Source organism: Crocodylus siamensis, chromosome 2 (genome assembly GCF_052110815.1).
Source record: "Crocodylus siamensis isolate JL-2025a chromosome 2, ASM5211081v1, whole genome shotgun sequence".
Classification (NCBI taxonomy): domain Eukaryota; kingdom Metazoa; phylum Chordata; order Crocodylia; family Crocodylidae; genus Crocodylus; species Crocodylus siamensis.
In genome coordinates this window covers 75,994,345-76,020,024 of record NC_143396.1, presented here as the reverse complement: position 1 = coordinate 76,020,024, position 25,680 = coordinate 75,994,345, and the positions used below count along the sequence as shown (strand labels likewise).

The window sequence follows — 25,680 nt, the reverse complement described above, 5'->3', positions numbered from 1 at the left end:
GGTTGGGATTGGGCTGTTCTGGACTGCAGCTTGAAAAAGGTTGCTGGCTTCTGCCCCAAAGCATCTCTTCCAAGAGATATTACCTAGGACATGGGTCTGCAACCCTGCTACCCTGGGACCACAGCTTGCAACGTGGCTTGATGCTGCAACCGCCAACCTCTACACCCAAAGACCCCTTGCTCAAAACAGCCTGCTGATATGTGGAGCCTTGCTCAAACTACCCTCACTGCAGATATCTGGCCCCTCTGCAGTGAGGTAAGTATAGGCAGAGAGAGCAGCAGCTGCTCAGTTGACTGCTGAGGATTCTGCAGAGGGCACAGTGGGCTTGGTGGACCTCTGTGTTGTTCAATCATCTGGGCCATCTTGGCCCAGGTTGGACCTTCCTGGGAAGAATCCAACCTCTTCACAGGCCAGATCTCTCTATAGCCTTTAGAGGTCATCATTCTAACCTGTCTTAATTTCTTCCAGAAATAAAACAAGAGTGGCTACAGCAGCTTGTAGTGTTCATTTTTAGCACTACAAATCTTTAATATAAAAGCTCTTACAATTTGGAGTTACCAAAAAAAATTCTGTAATTCTGTAGTGACTACTTGTGAGGTTATTGTAACAGGTTTAGTTAAGCCATCGTCGCTGCATCTATTTTTGAGCCTTCAGAAAAAGGATATACCACTGTACTTTACACTGTTCTGCAATGAGAAATCACTCAAGAGTTTGGAACAACCTTGTAGAACATGCCTGGGATGACCACGTGCAATGCTGTTCGTTTCCATCTTGAGGCAATACAAGTGCAGGTAACATTGGGCACTTCTACATGTGCTCTGGGGACGGGGCGCAGCACTTTAATTAGAGTGGCTCCAAGAGCTACTCTAAGTAAAGAGCCTCAGTGTCTTGTGTTCAATGAGCTTTGGTTGAAGTGTCCCTGCTGCCATTTTGAAGTGCAGGGACGCTGATACACAAGATGTGGGAGGTTGCTGGAGTGCGGTAATTACCATGCTCCAGCAGACTCAATTAATTAAGTCTTCTCCAACATACTGTAATTACAGCACATAGGAGCAGTCTCTGCCCTTGTGTACAGGCACCCATTGAGACTTAAAGGTGTATCTGAATCATAGCTGAATGGCTGAATGCATTTTTGGGTATTTTCTGGACCAGAAATATACTAGAAGTATTAAAAATTGCAAACAGTAGTAATAGCAATATCTTATCTTTATTTTATGTAACCCTTAGAAGAACTATGAATTAAAAATGTTATCATTCTCCTTCCTAATGATGATTTCATTAAAGTGCATAAAACAGAAGTCAACTGGTGCCAATCATCTTTATCCTGGGCTCATTTTCTCCTGATCTTTCTATTCAGGTGTAATAAATGTCATGTGTAGAAAGTAAGAAAAATGGCATTGTGGTTAAGGCACTAAGACTATGGAAGACCTGTGTTCAGATCCCCATTCTGTGGTAGACTTCCTGTGTGAAATCTGATCCCCTTCTAATAAAACTGAAATAAAAATTATTTTCTACCACACAAGGAACACGAAGATAAATTAATTAGTGAGTGTGATGTATTCAGATTATAAATAAACAAACACGAAATTAAGGATCATGTCTTATTTTCAAGGGAGCCTAATGAATAATAGGGAGAAGCACTACGTTGTATGCTACTTGGCTAAAAGACTGTTCCTCATTCATTGTAATATAAGTTGCACAGGTAAAATTCCACTCCTAAACTGCTAGAATACTACATGATTAAGACTCTTTCAACTCTTTTAATTATTTTCCTGAATTTAGAACAAATTAAAATCTATCTACATAAATCTATCTACATAAAAATAGACAAAAAAAGATGCTTTTAAAAACTGCATTCACTAGGATAGTTTGAAACGTCTCTAGCCACCTTATGTATTCTTCGCAGTTGAGGATGATTATTTTCCAAGGTTGTCTTATCTGTGAGTCCAAATATGGCTGATGGGGCCAATCTGGGATCGAAAGACTGCTGCAACTCAGCCATGTGCTTCTGTGCAGGGTATGTGGCTCTGGATTTTTTATTTGGTCTGTGACATGCTGTTTCTGCTGCTCCCGCTTTTCTGTCTCCTATTGTCATCATAAGGTTTCAAAGTACTGATCATTGCAGCAGACTTCCTCCATTTGGGGCAGTTCTGGGTGACAGCCTCCAATGAGCTGGTGTCAATGCTGTATTTTTTTTCCAAGTTGGCCTGGAGGATGTTTTTGAAGCACTTTCTCTAACTTCCTCTTGAGTGAGCCTTGACTGAGCTGGGAGAGTAAGACTTGCTTTTGGAGTCTGGAATTGGACATCTGGATATCGTGGCTGGTCCAGTGAAGCTGTTGGATGATTGTCACCTCAGTGCCTGGGGTGTTTGCTTACGAGAGGATGCTAATGTTGGTGTGTCTGTCTTTCCACTGGATTCAAAGGATCTTTCACAAACAGAATTGATGATGCTTCTGCAACCACTTAAGGCATCTCCTGTATGTTGTCACCATTCAGCTCTGTATAGTAAGCTGGGGATCACAATTGCTTGATAAACCATGAGCTTGGTTTTGGGTTTGATGCTGCAACCTTTGAATATCTGTTTCCTCAGGCATCTGAAGGCTGCACTTACACATTTGAGCTGATGTTGGATTTCTTCATTGATATTAGCCTTCTGAAAGAAACTGCTTCTGAGGGACAGGAAATATTCAATATCCAGAGTCTCACCATGAATCTGAATGGCCAGACCTTAAGTAATAGTAACATATCATAACCTGTTATGTAGCAGTGTTTAACCCAGGGTCCCCTGCATTGTAGTTAGATGGGAGGACTGGAGTTTGAGGACGACAATAATGTGTTTAACTAACTTCTAACCACCTTTTTGCAATCCAGACATAACCTAAGTTAGTGGGAGCTAACTCTTCTGAAGAGAGTGCCACTCTGATCTACTGCTTCTGCCTGACCTGCTGCCCTGCCTTGTGCCCCCCGCCTGATCTGCTGCTCTTCTTTCTGCCCTATTTGCTGCTGTGCTGCCTGTCCTATCTCTCATCTGCCATATGCTATATGTAGAGGCTACCCATGCCACAGGTTGGCCACCCCAGTAGTAAGTTATAATTAAGAAACACAACTGCAAATGTGCCTAACTTACATGGTACAGAACGTAAACAATCCACGTTAGCTAACTCAGTATTAAAAACCACCATGTTTCTTATCTACCTTTATGTAAAACCTTAGGGTTTGTCTACACAAAAGTTTTCAATCCTGTTTTAACTTAAATTTATAATAGTTGCCAATTAATTCAAGTAAACAAATACAACACTAACTGATAGTCTGGACACACCACAACTGCTTATGCCGTGTCCTGGAACAAACACTTATTCAGACTAACTTTTCTTTATCTTACAGTTGAGAAAACCAGTGTGATGGAAACAGGAGCAACATATGAAATGTATAAGGAAAAGTATACAACACTAATTTTTAAGAGTGAAAAGAAAAACCTTTAGTTAAAATATTTTACAATAAAATAATTATGATTATAAATCTCTTTAGTTAAATATGTACACATTACATAGTATTTTAAAAAATTATGGAACTGGTTAAAGTTTTCAAGCAAATCTAATGCACAAATCCACCACTGTCAGCTTAAAAGTGTAATGTCAGTTTAACATTCATAAATGGTACGTCAGAATAATGTCAAACTAATGGCACTGCTTTGTGCGAAACATAAGCAAAGTTATGGAAAAAAATATTCCCCAAATCCTTTGGATCCCATGGTTCAATTGCTAAAAAAAGGTAAGACACGCACACACTCACATTTTGATTGTATACAGAGGTTAGAATGACCAGCACTAATATAACCCCCATATCTACAAAATAATTAACTCCTTGGATTGATTTAGTTTTTTAAACTACAAATTCTAAGTCTCAGCAAATTGTGCTTTTAGGCAGCCACGTGGCCAATAAGGTAGATGTTGTCATAAAGGTGCCCTACAAAATCTTCACTGATGTTCTGAGCTGCACGTCTTGTGTTTCGGATGAATTCTCTCTTTGACATTTTGTTCTTCACATGAGGACTGGTAAGATCAATGGAAAGCAGAATCAAAGAGTAGCATAGTACGTACACTGCATCTAAAGAAAAGAAAATTTTTTGAAGTTATTGTTTTTAGAAACCTAAGTGTGTCCCTGCCCAAGCATATGGCCTCCTGTTGTAAATATGCACATAATTCACTTTATTGACTAAAATGTATCTATTCCTGTTAAGTAGCAATAATGATAGCAAAATCATTTCAAATTAATGTACTATTTTATATTGTATCCAGAGTGTTCAGAGGGCTTTATGGACAGGAATACAGACACACCTTCATTTCAGAGGCCAATTCATTCTGATTTCTGTGAGACGATTAGGAGGTATAAGTTAAACATACGTGCTTTCACGACTTAAGCCTACAGAATCTATAAAATTAAACCACAAAGGAAGAAGGCAAAAGGTGCAGTAGAATAATTCATTTAAAAAAAAAAAAATCACTTAATGGTGTACAAAAGGAGAATCAGAACCTTCAGATATTTTTAAAGATGTCTGAGATGTCTGTATGCTGAATATGCTCATGTCTGACACCCATTCAGTACTGTACTTTAAAAAAAATGTCATTACAGCCATGAACAGCGTGTGCCACTGGCGGCTGTGGGGGGGAAAACGGCTGCACCAGCGGCAGCATGGAGCAGGGAGCTCCTGCAGATGCAGTCAGCGCTACTGGCGGTGGGGGGGGTGGGATGGCGAGCACCTGCAGGTGCCACCGGCAGTGCTGGCACCAGCCAAGGGCAATCTGGGACACTGTTGGCAGCATCTTTTTACAGGGAGTGCACCGCCACGCGCAGGAGGTGCAGGTGCACCTGTGTGCACCCCCTAGGCATTGCCCCTGGTTACAGCTTTATTTAAACCCACTACAAAAAGTGGCAGTTTCCAAGTATACACAGAAATATAAACTCAGATTCGCTATATAAAAGTTCTCTCTACTTACCAGGGCTAAGGCCAAGCTCTCTCATCAAATCAGGGTTACAAGCACAGAATCTGTGTGAGAACTTTGTTATAAGAGTCTCAAGGTATTCACCACGCTCCTCAGGGGCATGAATGTGCCTGAAAAACTCTCTCAGTGCATTTGGCAAGAACTGATTTCTGAAGTTGTGCAGTGTCACGAGGTCGTCCAAAACGTCTCGCCTGGTTGGCAAAGGAAACAAAGAGAGAGAGAGAGATGTTTTGAGATGTTTTAACAGTTCAAATATGAAAATATAGAATTCATAATCTAGAGTGAAAATTGATTTCAGACTTTATATTTTTTCATGAGAAGTAAAAAAAATCCAAAAACACAAGAACAGTTTCTCAGACATCTACTACGCAGCACACAGTCTAGTGCAGAAAAACCACAAAAAAACCAGTATTCTAAATTTGTATTTGCATAGGTGCAGGCACACACAGTGGTAGTACATAGCAGGAAATTAAGACTGCAATACTACCTGAACAAAGCTGAAACCAGAGTAAAAGGAGCAAATATACAGTACAAGACATTTTAAAGTAGCTACTTACAGACATTCAATTTCTCCTGGGAGAGTTGCTTTTTTCCCCAGGAAAAACCATAAGTGTATACAGATGGTCATGATATTTCTTCCAGGGCAAAAATGGCTGCTCTGGGATAAAATCTTTCAGGAGACCAAACATCTGTACAGGCATCCATTTAAGAGAAGCCGCAGAATAGTCCCCTGGAATCCCAGAGAGCTTTGCTCCCTGCCTACTCCTCAACCTCCTTCCCTTGCACAGGTCCAGGGAGAAAGTATGTCAATCCCAGCCAAACAGGGCTCAGAACATGTCTCCTGAATGTTTCGCATCCACCTCATGCGTAGATTGCAGTACTTGTTGTTCTAAGGCCTCAAGGCACGCTAGTGTCAGCACTGCAAACTTTCTGTTATACAGCATGTATTGAGGTTTACATGCTGTGTAACAGTAGTGCTTAAACTTTTGGCTCTTTGAGCGAGATGAGTGGTGCAGGGCCAGTCCGTGGGCTGGATGAAGCCATACACATCAGGATTAGGTCCTGCAGTCCAGTACCACCTGCTCTCTGCTCCAGGAGTGATCCTTGCCTGGCATCACTCCCCTCCACTCCCATGCACTGGGATTGAGCCCTGAGGGCCTGGCAAACACTTCCCCCCAGGACTGGTCCCTGGGGGTCTGGCAATATCCACTTCTGGCCCCCTACACCAGGATTTGGTCTGGGGCCTCTCCACACCCCCCCCCCACCACCAGGACTGGGCCCTGGAATCCAGCGATGCCCCCGCTGGGCCCTGCTCACTGGGACTGGGTGTCCAATTCATTCAGCATGCAGGGCCTGGGCTCCCCATGGGTCCATAAGTTTGATGGTGAGGGTGAGGTTCCACCACTCTTCTTCAGACAAATTTACAGACCAGTGGGGAGCCCCGCAGGCCACATCTGGCCCACAAGGGTTGAATGCCTCTGCTGTATAACATCATTATGTTATGCTAAATGCTACATCTACATTTTTCCTATTCCTTATGGTTGAAATTTATGTTTTCTCTACAAAGAGTAAGTCGATTTTAAGGAGGAGTTCTACCCATATTGAGTGTAGAAATCACAGATGTAAAAAGAATAAGCTGCAAACTGGAATTCTGGAGGCTTTCCCTCTAAAACTCCCACTTGCATGGTTTCAGACACTGAATCAATACAGCTGTGGATCCGCTGTTCCTCCTGTCTCGTTTCCAGATTTCCCTTGTACATCAAAATGTTTTGGCCGGTATGGAATTCTTTTGGTGTTCACAGTGTGCGTGTGTGTACATGAATGCGGAACTCCCATAAGCATGGATTCCCATGGGATTTAAATATTGCAAAGGGCATTTGTGTTAACTCTGTATATCCTGAATGAACTTCACTCTACTCTAAAAGCCTGATTTTTAACAGGTTTAATTACCTGGATCTGTAACTAGGCACTACCTGCATATACATGTTCAAATGATCTAAGATAATTCTCCCAGGCTAATTCTCCTGGTAGAAAAACTTACAGACATTTGAGCTAAGCACAGGACCAATTCTGGAAGGAAGGGTTTGCCAGGCCTTCAGGGTTCAATCCCAGTGCATGGGGGTGGGAGGGAGTGGTGCCAGGCCCCAGGGCTCACTCCCTGAGTAGACAGCAGGTGATGCTGGACCCCAGGGCCTGATTCTGGCATATATGGCTTGATCCAGCCCATGGACTGGCCCCATAACATGCATCTGGCTCACAGAGCCAAAAGTTTGAACACTACTGTTATACAGCATGTAAACTTCAATACAATTTATGCTCAGATCAGAAAAAGTGGAAATAAGTTGTGTGCTAGCTGACTCTCACTATATTAAAAATGCTATATTTAGCTAGTGTCATACGTGTGTGTGTGGGGGGGGGAGTGCCTGCATGTGCACACATACACACACATATTATAACAGAGTAAGTTTTCTGCTTTAAGAATAACATCTTAGTAAAAAAAATATCATTATATTAAGGCAAGTTAAACAGTGATTATTAAAGAGTGTTACAGATGAAAAATGAATACAGATTTTTTTCTTCATGATGGATTCAAAGTACCTTCCATCAAGATAGATTCTCAGTTTCTTCCAATTTAGTGTCCTTGTACAGAAGATAAACTTGGCTATTTCCTTTGATGAGTCATCCAGTATACCTTTGGACATAAAGTAGTTGACTCCCTGAGATAAAAGACATTTTTATATAAGTTTGGTCTTTACATGTCTTTTATTACCAATACTTTATTTAGTAATATTAGAACATGATCCTAATACTTAGGATTTTAGTATAATGACCCCATCCTTTAAACTGCATTTCAACATGCAAAATACAATCTAAAACTATTATACAAGTCAAATGCAAAGAAACAATGCAGTGTTATGGTTGAGATTTTACATGTTCTCACAGTAGGAAATTTAAAATTATGGATCCTGTAACAAGTATAATTTGGTTCTATTTTCTTTTACAGTATAAACATATTTTTGACTACATACAAATATGCACTGTAGTTAAGATTATTATAAGGCTGATAATTTTAAATTTCAAAACTTTGATGCATGTGAAAATCTTGGCCATATTGTGTTTTAGCTTTTAAATTTTTTTCATCAAAGCACTGATTTTAGCGTTCTCACATGTAAATAGCATCACAATCAAATAAACACACTAGATGCTTAAATGTATAATGACTTGGATTAATGCAGGTGTGTTTATTTTAAAGTGTATATCCAGTGCAGGTAGGTGTAGATATGTAATCAAATAGAACTCTGACTTATTTTATAAAATATTTTAAAAAGTGATAGAATGAACATATATCATATGCTATTTATACTGCCATTTTTAAAAAACTTTGCCAAGCACACATTTCTCAGTGAGGAGTATGTACAAATCAGATTTGAAATTGAACTCAAAAATAACATTTAAGATATTTTTGGATGCATCTTGTGTATTCAGGTATCTCAAAGCATGAAACCATTTCCCTCATGGTCAAATCAAATGCAGCTTAATTGATATTTTAAATATAACTTTTAACAAAAAAAAAGAAAAATAAATTTCAATGTAAATGTGGGAGAATTTTTAAGCATTGAAAACAGGGGCTTAGATTCAAGCGGCAATCCTATACCACCACTATAGGAAACTATAATGTTGAAATACGCCAAAAATATTACCGTATCTGTGTTTTACATACTAGATGCATTTGTCTGCATCTGCTTTTTATAAAAATGTACTATTGCAATAAAGTCAACAAAGATAATCCTTAAAATCTTTTTTGCATTATAAATCTTCTGATGTCAAGGATTTTACAATAGTTTGCAAGCCCCTGGAGTTCCTATTAAAGCTATTAAGACATGGGGGACAATCTGTCACTCTATACATAAACAAACTTCCTGTTGATGCCAATTTGGCATAAATAGAGAGTGAGCTTTTAACCTGGAGAGTTACTTTATAAAAAGTGAGACGCACAGTTTAGTAAGACAGAAGAGACAATTTACATCAAGCAAACAGGAAATTAGACTATATGCCTTCAGAAAATAATGAACAATTTAAGCCTAAAACACATGTGAAAGGCTAGAAAACACACATACACCACAAACAATGTGCTACCTAGCCTTTTAAGCAGGCTTAATCATTATATTTGTTTATATATAAGAAGAAACTATTACCCAAAGTAACAAAGTTCCCTTGGTTAAAACAAAATAAATATTTTAAGGGAAAACAATACTCTTTGTAAAGAAATCTGGATCCAGATAATTTTAGCCTCTAGAATATAATACACAACTTGTTTCTAAAAGGCTGAATAAACAAACAAAAAAATCTTTCCGGGTACATCTACATGTGTTATTAATGCGCCTAAATAAACTCTGGCACAGTTTGTGCTGGAGTTTATTGCTCCTGAGTGCAGCATTTTTACATGTGCCCAGGAGCGGGGCATGTTGAGCTGGGGTAGTACAACTCTGTGGTGGCAAGGGGTCTAGAGAGTCAGCCTGCCACCCCAGAGCTGCTCCATCCCAGCTCAATGTGCTGCTTGGGGCACGAGGGTGCTACGGTGCAGGGTTAGCTGGAAGGCAGCCCCTGCGCTGTAGCACCTTCATACCCCAATCAGCCTGGTCACCATCTACATGTGTACTGCGACAGAGTAAAGGACTCTGCAATAGGACAGTACTTGTGTTGGGCAGTACTATCCTACAGCAGAGTTAATTAGCTTCCAGTGCCCTAATAACTTTGCATGCATAGACGGCGATGCTTTACCACGGAGTTAATTAGGCAACTGCAGTAAAGCACAGATGTAGATGCTCTGTCTTTGTAGTAAGTAATTAGGTAGCAGCAGCTAAGGAACTGAGTCTACTCATTGTTCTCCTTCTTGTGGATCTCTGCAGATATTATTTTTGGTTTTGGTACCTCAAGTACTTGACAGTTGCTCAACTATGACAAAAAGCAAGGAAACAACTATACTATCTCATTGGACTTTGTGTTTAAATCTCTCTCCTTAACTTGGCATCTCATTCCAGCAAAGCACTTATGTTCATGTTCAAGTTACAAACGTGTTTAAACTGCTCTGAACTGGGGCCTTGAAGAAGAGGGCACAACAGTATCCTATTTTTAAACTCTCTTTCTAGCATTTATTCCTCAGAAAAAAGCATTAGAAGGACCTATTGGAAGCCTCCATATTTCCTCCCCAAACTTGGATATGTAATTAGCACTATGAAAATGTCACTCTACAGGAGAGACCACTGGACATATTCTTCTTCACCTAGGAGATGCTACAAATCATTTCTTTCTGACATAAGGCTCTTTAAAATCACATCTTCTTGTAGGGTCCTTATCACACAGGCTAGTAGCTCCTCTTTTGGCTTAAGTATTCTGCAACAGACCCTTTATTTTTTAATCTCCCTCTAACCATGTGGTCTCCTTGCTCACCTCCTTCCTTTACACATGCACAAAGTGTAACTCAATTGTCACTGCAACTAGTTTACAGAAGAACTTTAATACTTTATTTCTGCTCCCAAAACAAAACAAAAAAATACATCAGTAGTTGTTGTTACCTTCTCTTCCTAGAGCCAATCCAGTCTGATACACTCTTTGATATTTCATAAGATGACTCCCTTCTGGATTTATTGTTGTCTGTGTAGGAATCTTTTTTTTTTAAACAGGTAATCTGAAATTGTCTGATACTTACTTGCCGATTTTTTTAATATCAGCATTTACTTCATTTTATATTACTGCAGTATTCATGCATTTGTGTTCCTTTCTATCTAAAATATTTTTGCTAGCTTTATTTTTTTAATTAATGTTTTACCTACGGCCTTGAGGATGCGGCCTCCATCACACATGTACAAAGGAAAAAGACCATCTTTAATGTTCACAGAAATAATGGCTTTTCTTAAATTTATTTTTAGTTTCATATATTCAACATGCCATTACTAGAATTCTTCAGATTCCACTGGCATAGTGCAAGTTACATAGAAATGGATTAAAAGCAGTAAATATGGTTTGGATCCAAGAAAAATGCTTGGCAAGAGAGAGCACATTTTACATTTCTGAGATTGGTTGGGGTTCTCTGAAGTTACTAAAAGCTGACAAAGACTGGTTTTGAGGAAGAAAAGATGAGATCAAACAATTTTTATCACAGGTAGCAGACAGCGGTAAAGAGAATCCAACAACTAGAAGTACAAGTTTAATGTAACTTTTGTTTTTTATAGACAGTTTATTTAACTAGTCTTTCAACTGTTCTTTCAGCCTTCATAGTATAGTAAATGTAGTATGGTAGGTTTCTGGTACCATCTATTACAGATAATTAAGGTTGCATAGTAAAGCACACGCAGCTTTCTTAAACTAGTCAAATTTTATCTGAAATTTTCTGTGTTCAGGCTTGCAGGTTTGTTTGTTTTACAGTTTGAACAGAATTGTTAAGACAATTCAGAAGTATGGGACAGTGAAACATTTTCCCCAGCTTATGTTAAAAAAAAATATAAGGGCCAACAGAAAACCATATGCAACTTAAATTATGTAAATAATTGTAAAAGACAAAAAACCTGATTTAAGAAATCAGTAGTTAGCATGTTCAGTGATATCTGCTAAGATTTTTCGTTGATCTTAATTTACTTTTCCCTATGACACAGGTCTGGACAGTCCCTCTTACATATCAACAGAAGATTGAGGTAAAGCTGGTCCTGTTGCTGTTCTCAACATCCCGACTTCAAAATATAGTCTTTAAAATATTATCTCAAAAACAATTTGTATTATTTGTTATGAATTATTTTTAACTTAATGTTGTAAGTTAGACACTTTGCACAGTTTTTAATTTCCTATATTCAAAAATATTTTTGGCTTGGAAACGCTAGAATGTAGAGTTCTCAAGAGGATGTACCAATCTTGCCAATTTTACTTTTTAAGATAATGAAAAAAAAAATCTGCTATGTGTATATGATATTCTGTTTTCAAATTTCATTAACTTAAGGTAAACAAACCCATTTCCCTTGCACCTCTTTTAAAGGTGTACTAAACAAGTCAAACTTGTGTTATTGTTGCCATGAACTATTAAATTAACCTTGCACAAAGATTTTAATAGAAACACATGGAAAAGGGTGTAACCCCTACACATGCATGCATAATTAAAACAGATTGAACATATTTGCTCCAACTTCTAAAATAATCACCTTAAAATTAGGAAACCAAACCATAGAAAAATTCTTCCTGCCTGCCCTCTCATCCAAAAAAAGTGCAAAGAAAGTTGACAAGAAATTAGAACAACTGAAAAAAGGGGGAAGGAATAAAAAGTAAACTGAATATTAATAAATATTGTGCACTACCTGTACTCACTGTAACTTAGAAAGTTATTGCATTATTTGCCATAGACAAAATCCCTGGGTCTACTGAAATGTGAGATTTTTGACAATCAATTTAGTGGAGCCAGGAATTAAATCCAAATATTAACAACCCCCAAATCTATTAGGACTATTATCACTAGCCATAAAATATAAATTGGGCCTTCTTTTATTATAAATCTTCTCCCACTCCCATTTTAAGTGTACAACAAAGCCTGATATAATAAGTTTGGTAACACATCTTATACTGAGTCAGAAAGAGTATGTAAAACTATGAAATACAAATCATGATCACTGCCAAATTCAGTAAGTCTGCATGATATGAAATGAATATTGCATGGAAAACAATTCACACATACTACACACAATTTATAATAATATATGGCAGAGAGATGTTGGGAGATTACCAGGAATTTTAAGAGCAGGAGAATGATTTTGTATAAGGATTTAATATTTAAAAAGTTCTTAGCTACAAAGATACTGCCAATGGAATAAAAAATAAAAATAAGTAAAACAAAATCTTGCACATGCATAAGGAGGCTTTCACATTATGTGTAAATGTGGCTAGGCACATTCTTTCAGTAGAATGTGGTCACTTGCCATGGATTATGCAAGCTCATGCACACAATCAATACAGTATATTACAGCAGACTTCACAACGCCATGCACACAACAATGGCGAACCAGAGAATCCTACCACAAAGTGTGCAGATGGCTCTCCCCCACCCCGTGAGCCACTGCTAGCTCTGGAACTGTTGTTGTGGAGCCTGGTTACCCATTTTCATGACATGGGCGGAGTCCTTTGGAGAATCTTGCTCCTGTGGCTGTAGGTATTCTTATTTTTATAATATTTTAATCAAGTCTGTTATCAAATGTAAAGCAGAATTGGGCAGGAAATTTGTAGACACATAATTTGTAATAGTGGAATGTTATATATCATATCATATATCATATTCTAGTCACAGTGTCCTTATAGTAATAATTCTTCCAATAATCACAGTTGTAAAGAAGAAAAAACAATTGTATTTGTAAAATTCAGGAATGCTCTGGAACTCAGCCCCCAAATGCTTCCTGCCAGGCTAAGGTGCTCCACAGGGAGAGAGAAATAGAAGCCTTAGGCGATACCATGAGATCCCTAGCTGCCAGTGAGCCTGAAGCACAATGTTTGCATTTCCCTTGACATAGACCACAGTGAATCCCAAACTATCAAATGTATTGTAATACATAAATTACAATATTTAATATTTACAATTGCTTTTTAAAAAAATGAAAATTAACACTATTATTTTACATTTTTATTCCAGAGGATCACCAAAATGCTTTAAACTATACAGAGATTACTTTACATAGACACTAGAAAATAACAGCACGATGTAATTTAGGACAGGAAGTGTAGATTGCTAGATCCATTTAAAACTGCAAGGCGAAGTGGAGATCGGTACGCCGAGGTAACACTTATATCACCTCAGTAGTAAGTCTCATTTGAAAAACCTTCATCTCTGACAGTATATTCGCTAAGTATATCTTGGAAAGCAATACTAACTGTTGTTAGCTTCAACTGCAAGGTATCAATAAGTTCAATTAGTAGTGAAGGTGCTGAAAGCCTTGTAGGATTGTGCCCTTTTTCTGTACTGTATCAGAGAAGCTGCCAAGTATTACATTTTTTGATCTATGAAAAGAGCATAGATTTAAGCAGTCAAAGAAAAAAATGTGTGACAAGGCAAATGAAATTCATAAAATTTAAATGGAATCATTTTGTTTTGGAGGCTCATACGACTGCTTTGTCATTTTCTGCAGCACTTGCAAAGATGGATTTTCTGTATCATGTTGAAACAGTAAGGCACTTAGTCTTAAACAGAAAATTGGGAGAGGGACTATGCACTCTCTTTCTACTCTGGATATATTCCATATCCCCGCTGTGTTGGTTATGTAAGTATACTTAGGAAGTGAACATTCAATTTTGTTCAGTCTTGTTTACCATTTTTTCTTTCAGCAATATGATGCATGAAGCGTGATTCTATACAAAAGAGAGTATTTTCAAAGTCATGATAGATTTTGAACTGCATATCTAGGCTAAAACCTGGTATAACTAAAACAAAATTTACTTCTTAAGCAGTGAAGAAACCAGGCTGGAAGAAAGCAGTTGCAGGAGAGTTGGCCAATTACATTATTAGTTAACTATTATTAAATAAATAACAACCTTTTATTTCTGAGGCAGATATTTTTGTATAACAAATAGTCTACTGGACGTAAGCAATGTAACTGAATTGGTATACATTTTCTAAATAAAAAAAATTAAATATTTAGAGAAGTCAAATAAACTATTATTTAGGAAAATTTATTTGTTTAGCTGTTTCATTCTATTAGTGTGATTTGGTGCTTCTGGCTACATAGTATGCCTACATATTATTTGAAAACATGTTACAGTTAGGGGTAGCTGGGGTAAGTTAATATAGGCATTATTTCAACATTTTCCCCTAGAAATTAGAGACATATCCTGTATTTGAAGGCTTGTAAAACAGGATTGGATACAATCTAGAATCAACTGGTATTCCAGACTGTGGGCAACTGTATTTGAACTAAATCATGCTCCACTGAAATCACTGGGAGTTTCACCAGTGGCTTCAATAGGAGAAAGCTTAAGACCATATCCCACAGTGGATTTTATTATATTTATTTATATATGACTTTTTTTTTAATTTCCCATTTTTAATAAACTAGGATCTCCCTAATGATACTATGTGGTCATGACTTTCTGATATCTATAGGTCAGATTGCTGTGCCAGGTGCTTATGAGTCAAGCCGTGTGAATGATGTATACAGGTACTATAAGCAGAAAAGATCAGAATTGTTTCATACTTTAGGATTCAGAAATCACACAACAAATCAAAATACACATTAAAAGTTGACTTTTAATGGTGCTACAATCTCAACTTTCTCCATATACAACAGTTTTAGAAGATTACAGCAGCTATTACTAACGTTAGAGATATTCCACTTACCTCATGAGGGTTGGCATTAAAGGTGAGACTGCCTTCATCTAGCTGCATATACAATTTTCTAAAAGAAAATCCTAGAGGTGGATTCTTATTGTATATAGAACAGTGACCCCAAGTGGATTTGCACAACCTACAAGAATAGGAATAGTCTAGTATGAAAATACTTTGTTATATATTGTTTCTTACACACAGCAAAATGCACAAAAAGATCATTATCAAGTTTACCAAGTACTCAAAAATTATATTACATCAGAAATTTGTTCTCATGCACATGCATAACAATAGAATTACTGTTTTATATAATATTTTAATACATTATTTTGAGTGTGATTTACGAAATGTCAACCCCCTCCCCATTCTCCCCAAACCCAAATTCCAACATATAGCATCAGACTGACGATCACACGGTTCATCAGCAAAGTTGTACCTTTAAATCCACAACAGAGACCTCTGACACTTGAGCTAATGGAGTAAGAGATAGCAGCAGTATGTTATCCTCTACATAGACTACATAGTAAGATAAAGGAAGGAGACTGCCATTGGGTTTACAGTCATTTGATGACAGCAGTGGAACAAATGCTGGAATTTTGCATTCTCTTGAAGTTTCTGCAGGGGAATGAACGTGCTTTAAGAGACCAGATTCCTTTTCCTCTTCCAGCCACCCCCCCTACACGTTTGAAACTTTTAGCCTCATACCCTCCAACCTGTCCTCATCCCAGACCTGTTTCTTTTATAATCCTGTTTCTATGTCCCAGTCCAGAATTTCCTTGCCAGGCTAGTCCTACTCCCGTTCACCCACTTAATTCAATCTGATTACTACTTCCCTCTCCATTTGACATTTTGTCCTAGTTCCCTTCTCCAGTGCCCTCCCCCAACTTCCTAGTTTCCCTTTCTCGTCTACTAGCCTCCAGTCCCAGTCATTCGTCTCTCTCTCTCCAAGCTTCCTTGTTCCATTTTCTCCCGCCACCAGGATCGGGATTCTGTCCCCTCTGAAAATAAATTGGGCAGATTCTTCAACAGAGTTGTTGGCCAAACAGGTATATTTCACTGGTGTACAGCAGACTTCTGTCAGTTCAGGTAGCAATACTCAGACTCAAAATAGCCTATAACAGGCCAGGGTTAAAACTGTAGGGAATATTGTGCATTGGCCTAGACTGGTGTATACTCAATGTAGACTGAATCTTTGGGCAATGCAGATGCTTAAAATACAGGTATTCAACATTTTTTTGAGCAGTGTACACCTGGTGGCTGTTTGAGGCACAGCAGGGGGAGGGGAAGCTGGCTGCAGAGTTGTAGTGGTGGCTGCACACAATGGTGGTGCAGGGTGGTCAATGGCAGTGGTAGCCACCACATGCCAGCTTTTCTTCCTGCATCTGGCCAGGCGGGCGGTGCCTGTTCGACCTGCAGGGGGCGCTGCTGCCCTTGCCCCGCCCCAGGCCTGTTCCTGTGAGGTGGTGGCACGGGGTGGCAGCACCATTTGCCCTGTTTTTCCATGCGAAATGGAAAACCTGGATCCACGCTTATATATCACCAAAAAAGTATTGTAGTACTGTACAGAGCAGTGATTTTGTAAGGCATCTTGAAGGGCTACAATGGATGATTGCTCAGGGGACAAATCTCCTTTGCAATCATAATGATGGAGGCTTGCAGATCAGAAGGCCTGAGAGTCCTGTGTCAAGTTGAGGCTTCCCTGACTCTACTACAGAAAACAAGGAGTTAGGAAACCTTAGGTCACCTGCTCTAGAGCAGGCCATGTAGCAGTTCACCATGGGAGCCACAAAGCCAGGGAACAGCCCACAAGGTGAGATGGCAGAAAAACTTGCAAAGTTGCTTAAATTCCATAAACTTCAGAAGAATGCACATTTAAGATTTGAAATCCGTTTTTCTTTTCAGTGGATTGTGCATTTATTATTTGGAAAAAGACTACGTCTTGAACATTTCTAGCACTAAATTAAAAAAAAGTCTGAGGTTAAATTAAAACCCTCCCAAAAAACTCAATTGTGTTCCATTCTTCCAAAACACAAATCAGCTGAATGTACTTTGCTCACATGTTTAGGAGAGGTCAAATCTGAGTGACATCTCCACATAAAAATGTTGTAAACACAACTAATCAGTTTCTCTTTTCTTACATCCTTCAAAAAGTTAAGAGAATGTGGATTTTTCACTGGGGCTGTTTTGGATCCTCAGTTTTGGGGATTATGTGTAAACTTTAAATATAGGATTGCTGTTCTAATCTGGCATTTCAATAAAGAGTCTGCCTTTTTAAAAACATGTAAAGAGATAGCATTCAGGGCACTTACTTGAATAGTAGATGACGTTTTTTCCCCTAATCAGCAAGGGGAAAAAAGCCACTTATATTTGCATACAAGGAAACCTCACAAAATATACTGTGGTGCGTTCTACATGTGCATTAATGCACCTTTCCTAATGTGTATTAAATTTAGTACCTTCAATGTGAGGTACTAAATTAATGCGCATTAGGCTGCACTAATGTGCAGTAGCACATTTGCTCTTTTTTTAGTGACATTTAAGGCACAGACGATTATTTTACTACACATTAGCGTAATGTCACAGTTTTTATGTGACACTTTAATGCACAGTAAAATAGTTTACTGTGCATTAAAGCACATGTGTAGACATGCCCATTCTATCAGTAAACTACTGCCAAAAGCAGCATGGGCTCAGTAACAGAAACCAACTATGAAGTTAATTAAATGTAGCCAATACTGAGCATGACTATAAATAACATGACCCACACTAGGCAAACATACTGATGGGAACTGTTTTTTTTATTGTTATAAAAGTATCAAACACTTATAAATTCATTTCCATCAGCTTACATTACCTTACAAGAAACTGCATCAACTAAGAAGAAAACCAAATAACGTCTCAAAACTTAAAATGTGATTCCATCAGCTTCCAAAACGTCAACAAATAAGACCAACAAAAAACAAAAAATATTTATACATTATCTAACCATTCCCTCCTTCTCAAAATTCCCATTAATTCACGGCCTGGACACTTTTTTTTTTCTTCCTTAATATTGCATTGCTCCCCATTACTCTCCAAGCTTGTCTATTAATGCCTATCAACCCTTATTCCACATATGTCTTGTCTTCGCTTGTATCATGCCAACCTCCAGCCTCCAGCTATAGCTCCACTGCCCCTCAGGCCTCATCTTTTTCATCCTCCTAGATCTACTAGGCATCTCCAGTCTTCCCTTTTCCATAAATCCATTACTTGCTCCTTACCTAGTTCTCATGTCCTGCCAACAATGCCACCCCAGTTTGCTCAGGCCCAAATGCAAGGCATCTTATACAGAAAGTTCCAGTTGTTACAAGACTAGTAAGTTCTTATCTTCCACAATACCATGCAAAAGCTCACTACTGCTTTCCCCATTCTTTCTCCATCCTTTCTTTGGGTCCCAGCCACACTCCACACAGAATTTCTTCTAGCGTTAGCTGGCGCTTAGCACCTGGCCACTGTAGGAGCTTCTCTGCCTTTCTCCAGACTGTTTTGGTAAACTGACACTCCCATATTACATGCCATATGCTTCCTTCCCCACAAGTTTGTCTGGGACATTTGGCTGTTATACAGTCCCCAACTGTAATAAGAGCACCCATACAAGTACTATACCCTGGGGAATTATACAATTATGTACATGTGCAATTTTGCCCATAAAAGGCATGACTGTGCATAACTGCATAATTTAGCAGAATTTAATGGCAGCGGGCTCTGTGCCTCCATCTCTGTGGGGCTACCGGAATTCCAGCTGGGAGCCCCATGATGTAGGCCAGAGCTGTGTGACTGGGCACCTGGGTAAGTGGGGAGAGGAGCTACTTCCTGTGGAGGGTGGGGGTGGTGTAGGCTGGGCCGGCCAGCTCCAAACCTCCACGTGGGGCTTCCAGAACTCCAGCAGGAAGCTGCATGTAGAAGCCGCTCCCTTGCCAGATACTCCTAGAACACCACTAATAGGTCAGGGCTTAATAAATTCCAAGAAGTCTTGTAAAATTCTGTCACAAGCCTGTCATTCCTTGAGATCATTCTTGTCCTGAAGGTTCAGGTTGCCTCCCATAGTCCTCTCAGTGCTGATGCCCCCTCCAGCTGACGCCTTTCACTTTTCTCCAATGTCACCTCTAACCTCACCAAAAAGGACTCAAGGGCTCCCTGATGCAATTTTGCTGAAGTATAAATTTTAGTAAAACTCCTTCACTGCACTCAGCATCTGTTCTGTCTTTGTTTGTCACACTTCTCTCTCATCCTGCACTGCTGTAATACTTTTCTTGAAGGAGAGGAAAAAAAGTAGGAGGACCATTCTTCTTCTTCTTCCACCCACGCAGCCTTCGTAAGGAAGATGTTTCTTTGCTCTTTCTCTCTACCCCACTCCTTCAATAGGTTTTTTTTGTGTCTCCACAATTTCCTCTGCTACCAGGAATCCCTTCTCTGACAGCCATAGGAGACACTGCTGTCTCCACTGTAGTCTTGTAAACCTCTTCCCTTTTTCCCAGGCCCTTCTTTTCCCCACATACTCATGTGGGGCTCATGTTCTTTTTTAACCTCTTCCCACCGTCTCACTGTACTTGTATATACCCTTTTAATTACTTCCCATTTTTCACAGTGGCTCCCATACCATTTACACATATATTCATCTTCCAATTGTCTTGTATTTATCATCCACTGCTCTCTACCTGCTGTTCCTTGCTCTCTTACTTCCAACACTGTCTTCAGTAGAAGGTGGTCCAAGAAGAAAATCAGTATTCTCTCACTCAAACTTCAATGTGAAAATTGGTATTCTCTCACTGAAACTTTCCAGTATATAGACCTCAAAATGAAGTCTATATGGTCAACTCCAGGAACTTACTTTTGGGTGTCCGGTACTTTATGCTCTACTACCATCCTTGCCAACATCTGTGAGGATCTATCTAATCCTGAAGTGTTGCTCCCCATCCTATCCCCTTCCTCCAATATATGATTAAAATCTCCAACTAGTGTGAGAGGCAGTGCTCCTGGTAGGAGGTAGGGGTGCACCAATAAAGATTTTTTGGGCCAATACTGATAGCCAATAATTAATGAGCCATATCAGCCCATACTGATCTGGTTGCTGATATGCAGCCCGGCAGCTTAGAAAGTAGCATCCGGCTGGGAAGTCTGTTGGAGGGGAAGGGGCAGGAGGAAGGTAAGAGGCGTGGGGGGGGAACAGATTGAGGTCCCCACAGTGAGGGAGGGAGTGGGGCTGGGGTAGGGGCATGTGCTGCCCAGCTGGGGTGGGGCAGGGCACAAGACCAAGCCACAAGCTGCTTGTCCACGGGGAAGACAAGAAGATGTGTCCCCCTTGGGCTGAGGGCAGGCTGCTGCTGCAGCCTGGGGCTGGCACCAGGCTATTTCCAGTGAGGGGGAGCGGGGTTGGGCCAGGGCTCAGCAAAGGGCGGGATGGGCAACGGCGACGCTGGGAGCAGGGGAGTGTGGGAGGGCTATGGTGAATTCTGGGATGGCTGAAGCCCACCCCATACCTCCCCTCCCAGCACTGCCACTTCCACCTGCCCTGAGCATAGCCCTGGCCCAACCCCCCCCACCAGGAAGAGCCCAACACCACCCCACACTCCAGCCTGCAGCAGCAGTCCACCCTCACCCTACTCACAGATCTGGGGGATACGTGCCCCCCCATTCCTCTCCCAAGGTGCATGAAGCAGCAGGAACCACTCCCCCACCTTCCCTCTGGATGAGCTGCTCGCTGCTTCATCCTGCACCCCACCACACCCCACCCTGGCTGGGCAATGCCTGCCCGAGCCCCAGCCTCACCGCAGGGATGCTGATCTGCCTCCCCCCTACTCCTTTCCTTCCCTCCTTCCTCCCAAGAAACTTACCAGCTGGACACTACTCTCCCAGCTGCTGGGCTGGCCACATGCTGGGTGCATGCACACAGCATTTATCAGTGACATTATTGCCCACAGCAGCCAAAAAAAGCCGATTGCTGATAATATCTATTTTCTTTTTATTGATGCTGATACGATATGGACTGATGTCTCAGCACGCCTCCAGTAGGAGGACTTTCAGTTCCTCTAAAAGGCACACAGTTCCTTGCACTCTGCCACTGCATAAACATTTAGTATTCTAAACCTTTCCCCTTCTCTCTCCCCAATTACCTGTAACACTCTGCTCCAATTATTTCCTGATTAATAATCTGTCACAGCTGTGAATCTTTTATTGGCACCGCCACACCCACTGCCATTCTCATTACTGCCTGACCACATGTATGCTCCATCTTCCTATAAGGTCTTTATACTGTTTCTGTCTTGGGACCCCACATTTCTGCAGGTATATAATATCCATATCCATCTGATCTGGCCCACCCACACCCACTTTGCATGGCTGTGAATGCTCTTTACATTAACTGATATTAGGGTGATGATCATATTTGTCCCAAGCTATTACCTACCACTCTCCAAGTCCAATCTGTGCACTGAGGTCTAGGTCTGGGGATGATTCCACTTTCCACTTGACACTTGCCTCACAGCTACTGCCCTTCATCATGCTACCTGGAGTAATCCAGCAGGGGCAGGAAGAGGAGCTGCTGGAGCAGGGGGAAGCCAAGCAGTAGCCAAGCAGCTGCAGCCACATCAACAGCAGTCCTGCCTGAAAGCTGTACATGCTGGCTGGGGGCTGTCGGGGGGGGGGGGCACAGATGAGAACGTGACGCAGGCTGCCCTGGGTGGGACTGAGCAGGGCTTGGGCCCACATGGAGCACTCTGCTGCATGTGCCCCCTCTTCCCTCTTCTGGCTAGCTCCTGGGACCTAGCACACGGACACCCCACATACATCCCCCCCCAACAATATACAAAAGTAAGAATTTATTTTGAGCTATTATGCAATTGCCTTTATATACACTACTCAACAACACAAAAATCAGGACAAACATATTTTTAAAAGAAAATTAAAATATAACATTTTTTATTTTTAATATATGATTTTTTAATTTATAATTAGTTAAAATGATACCTTCTGAAAGATTTTGTGTGTGGGACCCTCAACAGCTCACCAAAACTTGTTAAATGGCCCATCACGCAAAATATTTGCCCATCTTTGTTTTAATTGTATTTGTGAAATATGTGGACCCAATTTGCCACACAAAGTACAGTTCCATTCCTTCTTACACTCTTGCATCCTGTTAGCCTTCTCTCTGCATGCCATGCAAATCTCATATAGGTAGGTCATTGCCAAATGCCCTTCCTCACGCCCCAAACATAACTTTGGCTGTCCACAGTAAATCACCAGTACTTTGTGGAGCCCTAAGGCAATATGCAGAAGGTGTCATATCCCTCCTGCCCCTCCCCCCACCCCTCCGTGTACAGTCAGAGTAACATTTGGGCTCTCCAGGCCCCAGTCCATAACCCATCTGGGTCTCAGAACTTGTCCACATTCTCTACTCTCTTGCAGTGACTTGATAACCAAAATCTTATATACCCCTCTTCAATAAAGACTTCATACATCTTAACTGTAACTATTCTTTCTTAGGTGTCCTTAACAGTCCAAAATAAAAATGTGCCAGGACAGGCGTCTTTCTAACATTTTTTATAGGTCTCTGAGAACTTTTGGTATGCTGTCTCATCCTTAAGCACTACCTCCTAATCCAACTTGCTCAGCATCTTGGATTCAGTAATTCATATCAAGTATCCACCCCTGCAGTATCAGCCTGCTGAAATCCAGATGAGTAATCTCTAGCTTCAAAATGCCTGGGCAAAAGCATTGCCTTGTGGAGATTCTCACACAGAACGGCATCCTTCTCCTGGCTCATCCATTTCCTTTCACAAGGTGCAGTCCGTCCCACCTCTTTCCTTGCCACCATTTCAAACGTTGGTGCTGACTGTGCCACTGCTGCTCCAGCTGCTACTGATCCCTCCTAAGCCTTCCAGCCAGATCAGGCCAGGTCATCATCCTGATTTTAGCCCACATGCTGAGGCTGAACCTACCACAAGAATAGGTTGGGGAAGCTTGTCTGAATAATATACGTGGTAGTACCCATTGTGTACAGTTCCCTCCGCACTCGCTCTTTTCAAGTCATGGTAAGCCACTATACTGAATACATTTTGACTTCCTCTTCACTCCCACAGCTGAGCTGTGCTTTTCTCTCCCATTTCCAATGATTTCCATTTCTTCACCAACCTTAAAAGTCTGGCAAACATTTCTAAATGGAACCTCAAACAGTTAATCCAGAATCCTTCTGTTTCTCCTTCAGCCCGTTGCATATGGTTAATGTGCTGTGCCCTCCATGAGGTGAAGCTGAACCAGGTTGCTCTGTACCTCATCTGCATATACATTTTTGGAGGATCCCAAGACTCAGGACAAGAATTACTGGTTCCAGTCATGAGTGGGGCACTAATTAGTAAGTGGATACTTTGTGAGGGGGGAGGGTCTCCTGGAGTACACACATATACTAAGCAGTGTTGAGTTGTGGGGTCACCATGGCTTGAAATGGTGTTGACTCTGCTGGGGCCCATTTCAATTTGGCTTTGGATTAATAGCATGCATGATTTGCACTACAGAAGTAGATACAAAGTGCTGCTTAAAAGTGTGTTTATGTGCTAAAACTGGCACCAGTTTTAAAAAATAACATGCATCAATTCTGGATGAATTAAGTTTATATGCAAATTACTACAGCTATGTTTATTTCAAGGTCAGTGTTTATACATTTGCTTCTTACTTCCATGTACTCAGGGAGAACAGGAACTAACATAGTGGTGGGCAATTACTTTGGCTGAGGACCAAACACAAAATATCTTTCAGAAGATATCATTTTAACTAACTAAATAACCCCCCCAAATCATATACTAAAATCAAGCATCTGTTATAACATTTTAATATTATTGAGTAGTGTATATGGAAGCAATTGCATAAGAGCTCAAAATAAAGTTACTTGTGTATATTGTGTGTGGGGGTGACGCGCGCGCATGTGTGTGTGTGTGGGGGGCGTTGTGCCTGTGCACCAGGTCCTGGGAGCCAGCTGGAGGTGAAAGGGAGGGATGGCAGGGGGCACATGCAGCAGAATTCACCAGTGCAGGCAGGTGCAGGTGTGGTCCCCTCCCCTCACACAGCCTGTGGCTGCCCCCACAGCAGTCCACAAGAGGCTTGCCCAGGGAAGCTCACTGTGCTCCTGCCCATGTCTACCCATGGCCCCACCCAGTGTACACAGCTTTCAGGTAGGCCTGCTCCCAGTGCTGCTATAGTCCCCTGGGTACACCTTAGCTTTCCCTGCCTCCAGTGTCTCCTCCTTCTGCCCCTGTATTGCTCCATGAAGAAAATAGCATGGGCAAGGGCAGCAGCTGCGAGGACATGTGCTGGCACCAGAAAGCCCGCCAGGCTAAGGGAATGCTTCAGGCAGGTGGCTCCTGTCCTAGCATATGAGTCTTTAGTTCCAGGTACCTTCCACCCAACTTGGCTGCCCATTGTGCTAGGTAGGCAGAGGCGGACAGTGGCTGGGACCTGGACTTGGAGCCCCATGTGCTGAGACAGAAGCCACCTAGCTGCAGCTTCCCCCCCTTCCTGGCTGGGTGTGTGGTGCCAGGCACAGGTCCACACAGCTGCTGTCACTTCCCTCTGCTACCTGCTCCTTGGAACAGCACAGCAGGGGCAGGAGCCACTGGAGGTGGGAGAAGCCAAACATTAACCAGGTAGCTGCAGCCACACCAGAAGCAGCCCTGCCAAGAAGCTGTGCATGCTGGTCAGGGCTGTTGGGCAGGGTTCAGTCCCATGCCCCTCAGGGGCAGCTGTGGACTAAATTTAATCAGTTGGCAGGTTGGCTGCAACCCATGGGCCATATTTTGCTCACTCCTTGTCTAACAGTAAAGCAGCAGGGGGAAAGTGGGGAGGGGAAGGAGCTGCAGGGCGAAGAAGCTGGGTCAGGGTCTTAGGACAAAAGGGCTATCTGGTCTCCCACATTTATTTTCCCTGCTCTAGCAGTGGAAGGGGACAAATTCAAGGTAAATCTCCAATATTTAGATTCCATACCTAGAGAATTACTATAAAATTTTTTCCATACACAGAATCTAATTATTGGTGGATTGTCGAATATAAGATAAACCTTAATATAAAAGTAAATACAGTAACTAAAATATTGTTCTTAATATGTACTGACTTTGAGTTTTTGGCCGAACATAACATAGTTAACCTTGGACAAAATTATTTTGTATAGAAATTCCTTTTTTACTTTCGTATTTTTTGTACATTTAGTCCTTTTGGTCCTTTGTTGGCTATTTGATTCTCTCTGGGTTTTTTCCTAAGGCTAACAGCAGTTTCAAGGACTTTATATGTAGGTATCTTTTTCT

At 41.0% G+C, this 25,680-nt stretch overlaps 1 protein-coding gene across 3 annotated transcripts in view; it reads right to left on the bottom strand.

Moving 5' to 3' along the window:
• The window catches only part of FBXO8 (F-box protein 8), a 48,086-nt gene that overhangs the window by 7,222 nt on the left and 15,184 nt on the right, over window positions 1–25,680 (bottom strand). For 2 of the 3 annotated variants that reach the window (XM_090036171.1, XM_090036169.1), the window contains exons 3-6: window positions 15,365–15,491; window positions 7,603–7,721; window positions 4,999–5,195; window positions 504–4,108 (exon numbers count right to left, since the gene is read on the bottom strand). In XM_090036171.1, coding sequence (XP_089892297.1) covers window positions 3,921–4,108; window positions 4,999–5,195; window positions 7,603–7,721; window positions 15,365–15,491 — 631 coding nt within the window. In that variant the 3' untranslated portion in view covers window positions 504–3,920. Of the gene's footprint in view, window positions 1–503; window positions 4,109–4,998; window positions 5,196–7,602; window positions 7,722–15,364; window positions 15,492–25,680 lie in introns of those variants that run through there. The other variant, XR_016440735.1, reaches the window with a different exon arrangement.